At 43.7% G+C, this 15,430-nt stretch overlaps 1 protein-coding gene across 5 annotated transcripts; it reads right to left on the bottom strand.

The window, feature by feature from the left end:
- Window positions 1–351: 351 nt before the first annotated feature.
- LOC109884369 (GTP-binding protein 1) lies at window positions 352–14,956 on the bottom strand. 5 transcript variants are annotated; one of them, XR_004206503.1, is made up of 16 exons: window positions 14,842–14,956; window positions 14,429–14,621; window positions 13,439–13,550; window positions 12,444–12,624; window positions 12,104–12,287; window positions 11,737–11,901; window positions 11,489–11,612; window positions 11,216–11,330; window positions 9,297–9,441; window positions 9,028–9,210; window positions 8,564–8,699; window positions 8,196–8,374; window positions 7,842–7,967; window positions 3,549–3,599; window positions 2,579–3,210; window positions 352–2,534 (listed from the first exon to the last, which is right to left on the bottom strand). XR_004206503.1 is itself a non-coding variant. In XM_031811143.1 (15 exons), the coding sequence occupies exons 2-15, from the start codon at window positions 14,609–14,611 to the stop codon at window positions 3,082–3,084; spliced, it is 2,013 nt and encodes a 670-aa protein (XP_031667003.1). In that variant the 5' UTR covers window positions 14,612–14,621; window positions 14,842–14,956; the 3' UTR covers window positions 352–3,081. The 5 variants fall into 5 exon arrangements, 2 of the variants coding, with proteins under 2 accessions (XP_031667003.1, XP_031667004.1); XR_004206504.1 differs by having other exon boundaries at window positions 352–2,490; XR_004206505.1 differs by lacking the exon at window positions 3,549–3,599.
- Window positions 14,957–15,430: the final 474 nt, after the last annotated feature.

Raw genomic sequence — 15,430 nt, 5'->3', positions numbered from 1 at the left:
TGCAGTGTACCTCGACACCTGCAAAACTCACGACTGAAGTCAGTGGTTTCTCTGTCCTCGTTTCACCTATAAAAGGAAAAGTAGGCCTCGTCCCTCAACCTTACAGCTCCCTCAGTGCTCTCTCTAAACCAAGGCCTCAGCCTAGACCTCTAGCCATATTCATAAAGCTTAGAGCAAGAGTGCTGATCTACGATCTGTTTGCCTTTTAGAGCACAATCATTAAGATTACATGGAAAGGTGGAGACCTGATCCTAGATCAGCACTAACATCTGAAATGTGAACTGGCCCCTTATAGAAGTGCTGGCAGCCAGATGGTACACCCAGTATTGACAAAATATGACCACAACATGGTTGATACTCTGAAACCTCTTTATTTAAAGGATTTACAACAAACTGGCACCACTGTGTTAAGTTAAAGGGCTTTCTTTTTCTTTCGGCGCAACTTTCATTTTTGTACATAAGATGCAGACACACAAATGTGTCACTCGGTCCATTCAAAAAGAAAATGTATACACTAATATTAGCTAAAAAAAATAAAATGGTTGTTGAATGTATTGAGATCAACATCCATCATAAAAGCAGAGAATAAGAAATGAAATGAGGTTACCTTTAGACCGGATCTAAGGTCAGTCGTTTCCTCTAATACTAAAGGATAACATCTGTGATTGGTGTCGTAGCTGAATCTGAATTAGTTAGGTAACATTGATAAATATGTTTGATTTACTTTCAGAATATGCTTATGTGAGATAGTCACTTGGGGCCCAGAGAGGGGAGGGGTCAGGATTGTCTTCATATTTGAATGTGTCTGTAACTATTCCTAAACCATGTGAAGGGCTCCACCATGTCTGTACTCCAATCACTCCCTCCTTTTCCCATTGGGGGGGAGGAGTATGGCAGTGTCTGGAACCATTGTATTACCCCTCTGATGTTGCCCTTCTCTTGACCTAGTATATGACCTAGAGGCACACTCTCCTCCGTGAGCTTGTCCAGGAGGGGGTGTATTTGAGATGGGAGTATCTATAATTGACAATAGATATATGCCATTGGATGAGGTAATGTTTTGGTACTAGGAAGTACCAAGAAAGAGAAGTAGAACCTTGTCTAAGAGACCAAACTGAATGATAATTTATAGCTAATGCTATCTGGCTATGGGATACTCCTTAAGTAAAAGGCCCTTTGTGAAGTTCTTATGATCTGTGGTTTATCATGTCAACTAGGAGGTGGATCTTTGCTATAAAAGATCTCAGTTGCCATTATGTTGACACTCTCAGAGAATTCATTTATAGACACTGAATTGATCTGAGAGTCACAGGGCTATGGTGAAGCTCATATTATTAAAAGATGACATTTAAGTATAACTCTGGCTGGTGTGTGGTTTGTAACTCTCATCATTTAGAAATACAGGAAATTACCACGACATTGGATAAACTGATCCTAGATTTGTACTAAAGTGTAACTTCTGCCTGGTAACAACCAATCCAAGCCTTCCACCACTGAAACCTGTCCCAATCCAAACCCAAAATAAAAATGCTCACACCACCTGATAAAACCATATCAAAGCTTAGAAAAAATTTATTTGAATCATATCAAGTATGGAAATGGATTAACCTAAAATCTTCAATCCCAAAAACCCTAGTTCCGCCAACACATTTTATAGAAGGTGTGCCTGACTAGAAACTGAATAAAAACAACAAATCTTAAAACTACTATTCCGCCTGCGTTTTTGGGCTCAAACAATGTCCTTGAGAGGGTATGGAGGATAACATGGACAACTTCTAAATCCTCCTGAAATACTTTTAAGCCGTATTAGCCTTCTTGGATTTTCCAAACCCTTTCATCTATGAAAGCCAAATAAATAATCCAACACACAACACGCTGCAAGGGTAGCGGAGCAACGATTCCCAAATCTATTGAAATTAATTATAGAACAGATATGCGGTCTGTGTTTTTCAGTACGCGTCAACATTTCTGACTGCAAAAGATGGACAGAACGTTGGACGAACTTTGCACCCATTTGAACAATGTAGCTCACTTAATTTCTCCAAGAACAAAATCCACTATTTAAAAACACAGCGTTCATAGTTTCCACTCCATGCTTTTTTTGGGCAGACATCTAAAAAGGCACACATCTAAATGATAACCTGGTATACAAAACCTTTCCAAGGCCCAAATGAGTTGTTTTTCCTATTAAAACACAGCCAGGGCAAAAATAGAACAAAACATGACCTAGAGTGAGTCCTGATCCAAATGTTTCAGACCCACAGTTTTATGTATAGTCAGATGGCAGTGTATGAGCCTAGTGAATATTGTCCTTGGGGTTGGTTAGGTAGGACTATCCTGTGTCTGAACTACACCTATCCTGTTCGATTAGATTGAGTGGAGACATTGGAGTACACTATTCCTCTCCTGTCTAAATAATGACAAATGGAATAACAAATCTAAACCTTATGACTCCTATGCCATGTCCGGTCTGTTAGATTTCATCTAAACCTTGACTCCTATGCCATGTCCGGTCTGTTAGATTTCATCTAAACCTTGACTCCTATGCCATGTCCGGTCTGTTAGATTTCATCTAAACCTTGTGAACGACACCATTTATTTCCTGTTAGATTGAATCTGGAGTCAGTCATTATTAGACTGGATGATGACCCCTTAAGACAACAGATCTCAGTGCCTGAACACCATTTGTTTCCTGTCTACATAATGAATCTGTAATAAAAACCTTGTACGTTTTTATTACTACACCATGTCTGTTAGCTTGAGTCAACTGCTTCTTTCTGCTATTTTCCAGGAGCCAGTTCAGTCGTTAGTTGCCATAGAAGCCATAGTGACATTTAATGATGTTCTAGAACTACTCTGTAATGGTGATCTAACTAGGATGGACATGTTAAGCTGTGTCATTTAGGATTAATGCATGTTTCACTTCTCGTCCTCCTTTTCTTTGCTACATTCATTCCTTCTCCCCTAATTGGAACAAGAATGATTACATAACAAGATGTAGAGGAGGAGATATAGAAGAGTGGATGTAGACGAGAGTAGCGAGAGAGGAAGGAGAGGAGATGGTTGTGGGGGGGCGGGGGGTTAGGCAGTGGTGCCCACTCCTGCTGCAGCTGGTGTGTGTTGTTGTGATGTTGGTGATGCTGTGCTGTTCAGGGCTTTTCCTCGGTGTCTCTGACCCCCTCTCCTCCTGCCTCCACCTCCTGACTTGGGCTGGAGGAGAACAGTCACAACAGAACAAGTGTTACTAAATGTTAAGCCAAGCACACAATTTATGACCACCTCTAACTTTAAGATACTTTTTCTACTTTAAAAAATGAGAAATTCTCATTGAAAATTAAAATGTAGCTTGTTTTTTTAAATTACACATTAGTTCAGGCCTAAACGTCATTTTAATGTTTTCATTCAAGTAAATAACCTTTTCAGTACTTTTAGAAGTCAAAGTTCATGCTACACAGGAAAACACTCTTTAGTGTTGGGATAAATGGAAGTCATGGCAGTACTTCTTTAAGACAAACAGCACTGGCGTTTCCTTCCCTCGTTCCGTTTACCTGGTTCTCTTTGTTGCCGTCTTTACATAGCGTCTCCTCCTCCCCCACTGTCTGACGCAGACAGACAACCAGACAGACGAGGGAGAGAGAGAAGGAGAGACGGATGGGGAAAGTGTGAAGGAGGGGACGGGGAGACAAGTTTAATGGACGGAGGTCAGGAAAGATGAAAGGAACGAGTGATGGGGCCGACGATAATGGAGGAGAGGAGTGAACGAAAGTGGGATGAGGAGGAAAAAAGATGTACCGGTAAGTGGAATGAAAATTGAGAGCGGCAGAGAGGGATATTGGAAAGGGAGGACATTTTGAAAAGAGGGATTGTGAAAGACCGGGTGATGAACAATCATAAAAGCGCGGGATAAAGAAAGAGTGAAACGAGATGGAGGGGCATCGGAAGAGAGATTAGCCAGCATATTGGGAAAGAGAAGAAAGCTGCTGGTACGACACACATGCCAACCTGTCCAACTTTTAGAGTACCATACGCACACAGCATATTTTAGAGTACCATACGCACGCCCCCCCCCCCCCAACGGCTGTTTGTGAGTCTGATCGCAAGTATAGAATTGTACCACATCAAGTCTATAAAAAAAGTTTGGAATACTCTTGACAGCATTCCATTTACACACATGGTAAAAGTCACTAACAATATCTAATTAGAAAGAACACAAAAGGGCCATTATTCTTGGAGGAGTTTAGGTACAAAATGTACAAATGTCTCATCCACAATAAAAAAATTAAAACTGATATGAAAAAATATATATAATAATGTTTGAAGCAGAGCATGAAATAAACATGTTCTCCATAATAAAAACAGAAAAGCTATGATAGGAAACAGCGAGTGAGAACAAATCTGTTCAGGAAGTAATTTCCTAGACAGATTTGCCTGGTAGCTAGCAGATTTAGCCTTACGCAACAGGGCATTAGGGTAGACTTCTCTGTGGCAAACAGTTCCTCTGGCAATCATTGAAACCTTCTTGGTAACAAGGGCACTCAGCATGTCTGTGGGGGCTGTGCTTTGGCAAAGTGGGTGGGGTTATATCTTTCCTGTCTGGCCTTGTCCGGGGGTATCATCGGATGGGGCCACAGTGTCTCCTGACCCCTCCTGTCTCAGCCTCCAGTATTTATGCTGCAGTAGTTTGTGTCGGGGGGCTAGGGTCAGTTTGTTATATCTGGAGTACTTCCGTCTTATCCAGTGTCCTGTGTGAATTCAAGTATGCTCTCTCTAATTCCCTCGTTCTTTCTCTCTCTTGGAGGACCTGAGCCCTAGGACCATGCCTCAGGACTACCTGGCATGATGACTCCTTGCTGTCCCCAGTCCACCTAGCCGTGCTGCTGCTCCAGTTTCAACTGTTCTGCCTGCGGCTATGGAATCCTGACCTGTTCACCGGACGTGCTACCTGTCCCAGACCTGCTGTTTTCAACTCTCTAGAGAGAGCAGGAGTGGTAGAGAGACTTAATGATCGGCTATGAAAAGCCAACTGACATTTACTCCTGAGGTGCTGACTTGCTGCACCCTCGACAACTACTGTGATTATTATTATTATTATTATTATTATTATTATTATTATTATTATTATTATTATTATTATTATTATTATTATTATTTGACCATGCTGGTCATTTATGAACATTTGAACATCTTGGCCATGTTCTGTTATAATCTCCACCCGGCACAGCCAGAAGAGGACTGGCCACCCCTCATAGCCTGGTTCCTCTCTAGGTTTCTTCCTAGGTTTTGGCCTTTCTAGGGAGTTTTTCCTAGCCACCGTGCTTCTACACCTGCATTGCTTGCTGTTTGGGGTTTTAGGCTGGGTTTCTGTACAGCACTTTGAGATATCAGCTGATGTACTGAGAGCTTTTTGTGACGTGGATCATGATTAGTTACACCGTACCCAAACCGGACACGAGCAAAACAATTGTGTCCCCCCACACCAAACGCAGGTTGAAATATAAAAACAAACGGCGAACCAATTCTAAGAATTTGGGGAGAGGTCGAAAAACAAATTTATTTAAATTTAGCTATCTCTTGCTAATTTGTCCTGAGATAAACATTGAGTTGTTATTTTACCTGAAATGCACAAGGTCCTCTACTCCGACAATTAATCCACACATAAAACGGTCAACCGAAGTGTTTCTAGTCATCTCTTCTCCTTCCAGGCTTATTCAACTTTGAACTTATATGGTGATTGGCATCTAAACTTTCATAGTATTACTACACCGACCGGCAACATAGTCTTTCAATCACCCACGTGGGTATAACCAATGAGGAGTGCAATGTCCATTTGGAAGACCCATTTGCGACCAAGCTTGAACTTCCTGACTGATGTCTTGAGATGTTGCTTCCAAGTATCCACATAATTGTCCTACCTCGTGATGCCATCTATTTTCTGAAGTGCACCAGGCCATCTTTTAGCAAAGCACCCTCACAACATGATGCTGCCACTTCCGTGCTTCACGGTTTGGATGGTGTTCTTCGGCTTGCGAGCATCATAACAATGGTCATTATGGCCAAACAGTTCTATTTCATCAGACCAGAGGACATTTCTCCAAAAAGTATGATCTTTGTCCCCACCTGCAGTTGCAAACCGTAGTCTGGCTTTTTTTTTTATGGCGGTTTTGGAGCAGTGGCTTCTTCCTTGCTGAGCAGCCTGTCAGGTTATGTCGATATAGGAATAATTTTACTGTGGATATAGATACTTTTGTACCCGTTTCCTCCAGCATCTTCACAAGGTCCTTGTTGTTCTGGGATTGATTTGCACTTTTCGCACCAAAGTACGTTTATCTCTAGGAGACAGAACACTTCTCCATCCTGAGCGGTATCACAGCTGCGTGGTCCCATGGTGTTTATACTTGCGTACAATTGTTTGTACAGATGAACATGGTACCTTCAGTTTGGAAATTGCTCCCAAGGATGAACCAGACTTGTGGAGGTCTACAATAAAAAACATTGAGGTCTTGGCAGATTTCTTTTGATTTTGCAATGATGTCAAGCAAAGTTTGAAGGTAGGTTTTGAAATACATCCACTGGTACACCTCCAAAGTATGTCAATTAGCCTATCAGAAGCTTTTAAAGCCATGACATCATTTTCTGGAATTTTCCAAGCTGTTTAAAGGCACAGTCAACTTAGTGTATGTAAACTTCTGACCCACTGGAATTGTGATAGTGAATTATAAGTGAAACAGTTGGACGAATTGTGTCATGCAAAGTAGATGTCCTAACCGATTTGCCAAAACTATAGTTTGTTAACAAGAAATTTGTGGAGTGGTTGAAAAACAAGTTAATGACTCCAACCTAAGTGTATGTAAACTTCTGACTTCAACTGTACATCCAATCTTGATGTATTCATCTCCATGTCCGTTGACACAAACTCCGTACATGTCTGTGTGGTGCAGCTCCAGAATCAGGATGTTAGAGTCACTCAGTGGATGGATTTTAAAATTCAGGCCCCCATTGATTTCTGTGTACTATTAACTCAGATCTCTTACATGGACAGAGAATGCTGCATGTTGGCAGGTCTGCACACACACCATTCAGTCACTCAACACACAATGCAGAGTTTAACTTTCCTCCTACTCTTCTGGCAAGTCATTATTTGACCTCTTACTTCAGGATGTAACCCCCTCCCTTAGTTAGAAATAGTTTGTGTAGAACAGATGATTGTCTGTCATGTAGAATTGGGACTCGTGTCAGCTCTACTCATTACATCTATGTCCAAGACCCTCCCTCCTCCAGGTGTTGTTTCTAAGCCTTGGCCTCCCAGTAGCTGAGCAGTAGCTGTCCTGTGTCGTGGCTGTACACAAGTGTTCTGTCTAAGCTCCTCCTTCATGTCTAATGCTGCATTCATAACCAAGTGGGAAGGAGTTCATTGCCAGTTGTGAAGTCGTAAATACCAGTTGGATGCATTCACGTGCTTTGAACTTGTTGAGAAAAGCTGATTGGCTAATGGCCAACAAGCTGCATCCACCATAATCTTGCTTGTAAAGTCAGTAAAAAACCATATTAATAGATAAAAATAGTTTATAAATAATGTTTTGTTGTTGCATTTAACTGCCAAAAATGCTGTTAGAGGTCATTTCCTTAGTAGGTGACATCAGAGGTCAGGATGTAGGAGAAGTCAGAGCTCAGGGATGATAGATGAGTTTCCCCACTAGTAATTACCAGTAGGAGGGGTGTTCAAGTGGATTTTTCCCAGTCCTATGTGGTAAATACCACCTTCCCACTTGGTTATGAACGCAGGGTAGTCCCTTCCTTCACCAGTTGTTCAGTCTAAGCCCCTCCCTACCCCAGTAGCTCACCGGTAGCTGTCCTGCACTGGGGCTGTCAGGCCGCGGTGCGGATCCTGCCTCCTCATTAGCTGACGTGGTGCCCTTCTTAGTGGACTGCATCTTGGCCTGCTGGGCCTTGGTGACTGACTGGAGCAGCTGGAGAGACACACGTACAGGTGGAGTTAGTTAGGAGGTAGTCTGGGGCGCTTTAGAATAAAGGGATAAGCCCTTCATAACACTTGACCACACACACGACAAAGCTGGTGAAGAGACAGTGAGTTATTGTAACATTGTGAAATGTTTCTAAGGGGGTTTAATGCTCCATGACCTTTTATAAACTTATGACCATTCATAACCCCTTACAACTAGTTATAACCCCCATACCTTGGTGATGGTGCCCACAGCCTTGGTGCGTCCCTCTCTGAACACCAGTCTCTGGTCTGTGTGGAGGTACTCTGGGGTCTTGATGAATCTGAAGTGGACTGAGGCCTTGTCCCCGGTACGTAGACAGTCTCTGTTCATGGTCAGAATGGTGGCTGTCTGTCTGATGCTGCCACAGTGCACTGAGGGAGAGAAAGTCAGAAAAATAACAATTGACATACCAGTGGCATAGCAACTGTGGACGTGTCTAATTTGTGTGTGAAAATAGGAGAGACCTAATATGAATATAGCTGAAACTTTAATGCTAAATTGAGCATCGCCACAGTATACAAGCAACCATGAACACACCCACACGTTTGAAAGCCGCTCACCCATAGCCTGGTATCGTGGGGATATGGTGGTGGGGTGGTGCAGGACCAGTATCTCAGCCATGAACTCCCAGGTAGCCTGAGGTGTTAGTCTGGGAGAGATCATCACCATCCCCTTCCTGATGGAGGAACGCTTGATCTGGAGGAGAAGAAAGAGGGAGAGGGGTGAAAAAGGAGCCGGGGGGGAGAGGGGAAGAGGAGAGAAACATTGGGACAGACTGTCAGAAATGTGCTGATTGAGGATGTTTTTTCCCCAATGGGAGTCATCCATTGACTCCCACTTGAAAAACAAAAAAGGTCCATCTTTTTACATCTGCAACTTATTCGAAAGTTGCTGACTTGAGCTGATCTTCTGACACAAAAACAGACAATTTATGAATGCATGTACGACTTCATCTGTGTTATTGTGTCTCTGTGTTATTGTGTCTCTGTGTTGTAGCCTTACAATCAGATGCGTAAAAACACACCTTTTTGAGCGCGAAGGAGGCGGTCTGTCCCCCCCGGACCTCTTTGACAGGCATCCTCTTGCGGTGGATAGATTTGACAGCGATGGAGAGGAAACTGCCCAGGGGGTCTGGGCCGAGCAGCAGCGTGTCATTCAGTCGTATCAATCCACGTAACGTAGTGCCGGATACTACTGTGCCCACACCCTGAGGACAGATAGGAGACGTCAATACAACACAACTTGTTAAATGATTAGTGTGCGTGTGGTACTGATGGTTGTGTGTGTACTAACCGGTACTGAGTAGGTGTCATCGATCTGGAACTCGGCAGGCTCATCTTCTCTATAGGAGGTTTTCGAAGACAGTAGGTTGAGGAACATCTTCAGAAGATCCATGTTGTCTCCTGTTACATTGGAGACCTGGAAGATTGGACACATCCTAGGGGGAGAGACACAGAGAGAGAGAGAGAGAGAGAGAGAGGGAGAAGAGTGGAGGATTAAGGCAACATACGTTACCCATAAATCAATTCAAATGCTATTGGTCACATACAAAAAAAAAATGAGCAGATATTATTGGGGCGACAGCGTAGCCTAGTGGTTAGAGCGTTGGACTAGTAACCGGAAGGTTGCAAGTTCAAATCCCTGACTTGACAAGGTACAACTCTGTCATTGAACGCCGTCATTGAAAATAAGAATTTGTTCTTAACTGACTTGCCTGGTTAAATAAAGGTAAAAAAAAAAAAAAAAAGGTGAAGCGAAATGCTTGTGTTCCTAGCGCCAACAGTGCAGTAGTATCTAACAATTCACAACATTACACACAAATCTCAAAATATATAAATATTAGGATGAGCAATGTCAGAGTGGCATTGACGAGAATACAGTATATTAACATATGAAATGGGTACAACATTATGTAAACATTAACATGACTAGTGATTCCATGTCTATGTGTATAGGGCAGCAGCCTATAAGGTGCAGGGTTGAGTAACCGGGTGGTGGCCAGCTAGTGACAGTGACTAAGTTATTTTTGGCCTTCCTGTGACATGGGTGCTGTAGGTATCCTGAGAGCAGGCAGTGGTTCCCCGGTGACGCGTTGGGCAGACCCCACCACCCTATGGAGAGCTCTGTGGTTGTAGGCAGTGGTTCCCCGGTGACGCGTTGGGCAGACCGCACCACCCTATGGAGAGCTCTGTGGTTGTAGGCAGTGGTTCCCCGGTGACGCGTTGGGCAGACCACACCACCCTATGGAGAGCTCTGTGGTTGTAGGCAGTGGTTCCCCGGTGACGCGTTGGGCAGACCGCACCACCCTATGGAGAGCTCTGTGGTTGCAGGCAGTGCAGCTGTGAGGTTCTTAGGGGACAAGCCACATTTCTTCAGCTTCCTATGTTTGAAGAGGTGCTGTTACGCTGCCTTCAACACACTATGTGTGGGTGGACCATTTCAGATTGTCAGTGATGAGTACGCTAAGGAACCGAGGACAGAGAGCAGGGAGAGCTTTTCACCTTCTCCAATGCGTTCCTGTTGATGTGGATGGGAGGTGTGCTCCCGGTCTCCTGAAGACCACGATCAGCTCCTTTGTTTTGTTGAGGTGATTTCTCTAGCACCACTCCGCCAGGGCCCTCACCTCCTCCTCATGAAACATACACCTCCGCCTTCCTTCTTCCAGGAGAGTTCCTTATTCCCGTCTGCGCAATGTACCGAGAACCCAGCTGGCTATATGGACAGGGACAGTATATCTGGAGAGCCATGATTCCATGAAACAGAGTATGTTACTGTCCCTGAGCTCATCTACTTTATTGTCCAGGAACTGAACATTAGCGAGTAATATACTCTGAATCGGTGGATGGTGTGCACGCCTCCCGTGTTGGAATATAGAATTCCACTCCAAACACCTCTTCTGCCCGGTGGTGTTTTGGAGCAGCCTCTGGGATACATTCAGTTGCCTTGGGGGTTGCAAACAAAGGATGCAATTCAGAAAAGTCTAATTTCTGTTTGGGTCGCTGGTGAGTTATCGCCGCTCTGATAACACAACAAACGTTCTGGGCCAATAACGTAAGAAATAACACACACCCCAACAAAAATACTGCAAATTTGCTTAGGAGCTAGAAGCAGAGCTGCAGTGCCTGTCGGCGCCATCTTACACACAAACTGTTCAGATGAAATGAGGAAAAGGACCAAAACCACAAGGAAACTGTTAATTCACTGCTATTTACCTCTCTGAGCTGAAGTTGGATGCAGTGACGATAACGTCATCTTTGTTTTGAACCAGTACGGGGATCTTTCTACATCCTGGGGACTTCAGTAACCTCTGTAACAGATGCAGTGTCTCTGGGAAATACATACACAATTATTAACACACATTGTGTTCATTTGTTAACCAAATAGACTAATGGGGACGAACTGGTGTTTAAAAAAAGTTACATTTCACTACGATTATCATGTTTTAATGATTTGAACAGGGCCATGTTCCACAGTCCATCTCTCACCTGCTAGGATGTTGGCTGGACACATGTCTATCTTGGTGACCACTACAAAGACTGGTACATTCAGGGCTAGAGCCAAACCTAGATGCTCCTTGGTCATCCCTACAATACCTGCATTACTGCCCACCTAGAGAGAGAGAGGAAAGGAAGGAGAGAGATGTAGAAGAGTGAGCGAGAGAAAGAGGATGAACAAAGTCACTGACACAGTAAATGTCTGTGGTGATAAGCAACTGACCACCCCCGTCTCTCACCATGAGCATACAGAAGTCTGGTAGGTGTCCGGTCATTCCAAACACAGTGGTTTTCAGGTACTTCTCGTGGCCGGCCAGATCTATGAAGGTGATGACCTTAGAGGACCTCTCACAGATCTTAGTCCAGTCCAGACTGCCCCCGTGATTATCTGGCTTATTCACCACCTAGGAGCAGAGACCGAGAGAGGTTGGTTTAAATCAGAGTGCTGGACAACACGCTAGGGTCAAAATGGACCAGGCTCTAAGTCAGCTTTGTTTACATTTTGAATACTGCTGGTCCTGTCACTCTCCATCACCTGCCTATGTCATCCCTATCTAACTTAATGTCCTTAGAGACTCCTAAGTCAACCCCAAGTCATTATCTTACATGTCCCTCCTGGTCAAAGCCCAGGATGTCGTTCCCCACACTGCTGGTCCTGCCGCTCTCCATCTCGTGTTTGTGTCGGAAGAGTTTCTGCCTGGCGAACCCCCTGCCGTTGTCCAGCTCCCCGTGGGTCAACACCCCCAGCAGGGTGCTCTTACCGGCATCCACGTTACCCACCACCGCCACCCTGTATGGGAAGGGGAGAGAGAAGTTAAAGGACAGAGAGCTGTTATGTGCAACACCAAATGTTGCAGAACACTGATCCTGAAAGCAAACCAACTTCTTCTCCCTCTGAGACCTAATAATAAATTGACGAATGTCTGTCTTCCCCCCCCCCCCTCACCTCACTTCCAGGAAGTCCTCCTCTCCGACCCGTCGGCGGATGAGGTAGTCTCGTACTTTCCCCCCTGCGTCGCTACGTTCTCTCAGCAGGATCATGTCTGCCTCTATCTGCTCACACAGGGATTGAACGGTGGCCACTGACGCCTCCATGTCCCCCTCGTCCAGGCCATAGTCACCTCCGTCTGATGAAGAAACAGGGGGGGGGGGGGGGGGGGGCGAAGCAGGAGAGAAGGGTGGATGTAAGGAGAAGTCACACTAACCACACTGCCCATTACTCTGAGAGCACCCATGCTGTGTCTTTACCCAGACATAAGGCCTTAATTACAGGGTACTTGACTGTATTCCCAGTCTACATCAGGTAATGTAACTATAGTAGTTCCATTAAAGTTCGGGCAAATTAAAGGAACAATGGAGCAGAAGCTGAGAAGTTGGAGGCTTGACGTTTTGCCAACTGACCATTAAAGGGTTAAATCAGGATAAACAAGTTAGCTAGTGTTTCTCAGACTTAACTGGCTAAGGATGTTACATACACCGATATGCATCGGTTCCCAATTCAAGTGTTTAAGATACATGTACATCGCTCAGCGGACTCCAGACCGATCCAAATGTAGCATGAATCGGTAAAGAAAAACCATTAAAACATGTTGTTGTTGCTTATAATACATTCTACCATCCGAAAATACCTCTTATATTGTGACAACTGATGCCCCCGCTCTGTGTTGAACTGCATGTAGGTTCAACTAACCCCAGGCAATACGAGTAGCCTAGTCAACCTGCGATCTGGGACCAGCCTGACTGGTCCCAGATCTGTTTGTGTTTAAACAACTGACAAAAAGCACAACTGATCTGGGACATCAGGTCTGTGTTCTGTAAGGGGGTCACCATTGATCTGTGTTTATTGGAGATGTTTACACATGGGCACCATGTGTTCTGTTGTGTGGTTTAGGTATATGGCCCGAAAATAAAAAGGTAGGAAAGTAGGTTATCCCTTCTCACCTGAGCCCACTCCCACCACATAAATGGTCTCCCCACATCCTTCATCCATCCTCTCTCGGAGTTGCCGTAGTAACGAGTCATACTGTTCTCCTGTGGGGCTGACCAGAGTCAGCTAGGAAAGAGAGAAAATATATGTTTAGGTTCATTCACATGTGTTATGGTTGTTTGATAATTGACAGAAACTTAGATAAGTGTTTACAATAACATTTTATTGTAATCTGGACTCTGTGATACATCTAAATTTACCATGTAAATAAAAAAACATAACATTACAGTTTATGTCCAGTAGAGGACAGGGCAGAATAACACTAACAAAACAAAGTAAGAACGGCCAGACAGACAGCATGCAAATATTGAAGCAAGTAGCTAGAAGCTAGGCCTGGGTCGTTTGTTGACGTTACAATGACGTAGCCTAGTTTCTGGCAAGCCTGACCAAGTTGTAAATGTGCACATGCATGATGATTCATGCAATTATGAACATACTGGATGTTTAATCCACACTTTATTATTTGAAATCAATTATATTTGCAAGATAAATATAGGTTTCAGGCCTGATTGGTGTCAGTGTTGCCCCCCAGCTAACACGCCTGACTCCAATAATCAACTAATAATAGTCTTCAGTTTAGAATACAATTAGTTTAAATCAGCTGTGCTTGCTAGGGATGGAGGAGAAAAGTGTGACACCAAATCAGGCCCCCGAGGACTGGAGTTGCCCAGGCCTAAATCTGTCAATCATCTTTGGTTGTTTCGCCAACTGTTGTATCTACACAGAGTGGCACCTATATACGTGTCATTCATTCACCATTGCATGTTTTGGTGGGTCACTCGATGTCCGGTCATACTTCAACCAAATTAAATGTCATTATAAAATTGTCATTTTCATTAAAAAAAAAAATAGCAACATATTTTTGTTAAAGCTGATGTAAAATTGAAATCCACGCATGCATATGCCATGTAGCTAGCTTTAGCTGAGTCGAGAGCAGGGCCTACCTTGCTAGTAAAGTCTAAATGATCCTCGGACTCGCCGTTAACATTCTCTCCGTCTTCGAAGCACTCTGCCCCTGAAAGGTCATCCCCACAGTCCGGTGCGAATATAGAAACTGGTACTACTGATTCCTCTTTCGGTAATGTCCCCGGGCTTAGCCCTGGCTCTATTGCTGCCAACGACGCCATCTCCCCAAACCTTCAGAAAAGTAATTCAATTGTAAACTGCTAGCATAACATAGCTAAGCTAACATTAGCTCACAAATCAAGCTTGCTACTGACACCAACATATTATGATGCAATGCATGCAACAATTGTGTACAGCAACTGCAAAACGGTTTAAATTAGGCGAAAACGTTCCTTACGTAGCGATTCATGTTGTATTAGTACTGTTAAGTAAACATATACATTTAACATACCAGAAGTAGCAGTGTACATAGAAGGTTTGCTTTAGGTAGCCTATATGAGTGTGGCCCGCCCCTATGTTAAATACAGAAACAGGATTGGCTACCCTCCGTTCTTGAACGTTGACAGGTGTTCAACACAGAATGGAATTATTTCACTGAAACAGAAAATCAATACATTTTTCTCTTAGAGTTTTGACTCTCTTTCAATGTGTCATATGCACACGTAATATAGTGTGTGCACGATTATAGAAACGCCTTACAGCAAATATTTGAATAAAGTATTAAAATACTGTATGGTGAGTAATGTGTGTAGTAACTATATTTACCACTAGATCGCAGTTTCAATGGTCAAAATACAGTGGATGGACACCTACATTGACTGTACTCGAAAGGATCAAATGAATCACGAAAATGTCCAGTTTTGTTGTGTAAGACTCAGAAACACCCTACTACAGTCTGAAAGAGAGAAGAATGAAACGAGAAAGAATGAAAAATCAAATAGATAGAGCCCCCCACCCTGTTGAGAAATATGTCCCAAATGGCACCATATTCCCTACATAGTGCACTACTTTTGACCAGAGCGCTATGGGCCCTGATAAAA

Source organism: Oncorhynchus kisutch, unplaced genomic scaffold (assembly GCF_002021735.2).
Source record: "Oncorhynchus kisutch isolate 150728-3 unplaced genomic scaffold, Okis_V2 Okis01b-Okis20b_hom, whole genome shotgun sequence".
In the NCBI taxonomy this organism is placed as follows: Eukaryota; Metazoa; Chordata; class Actinopteri; order Salmoniformes; family Salmonidae; genus Oncorhynchus; species Oncorhynchus kisutch.
The sequence above is the reverse complement of the archived record's forward strand: the minus strand, read 5'-3'. Positions and strand labels throughout refer to the sequence as shown.

Bases quoted from the DNA above. Each gene is read 5' to 3' on its own strand.
- LOC109884369 (XM_031811143.1), bottom strand. From the start codon at position 14,611: ATGGCGTCGTTGGCAGCAATAGAGCCAGGGCTAAGCCCGGGGACATTA. The intron at 9,442-11,215 runs GTAAATAGCAGT...CTCTCCCCCTAG, and splicing joins TCCAACTTCAGCTCAGAGAG to GATGTGTCCAATCTTCCAGG. The intron at 9,211-9,296 runs GTTAGTACACAC...ATCTGTCCTCAG, and splicing joins ATGACACCTACTCAGTACCG to GGTGTGGGCACAGTAGTATC.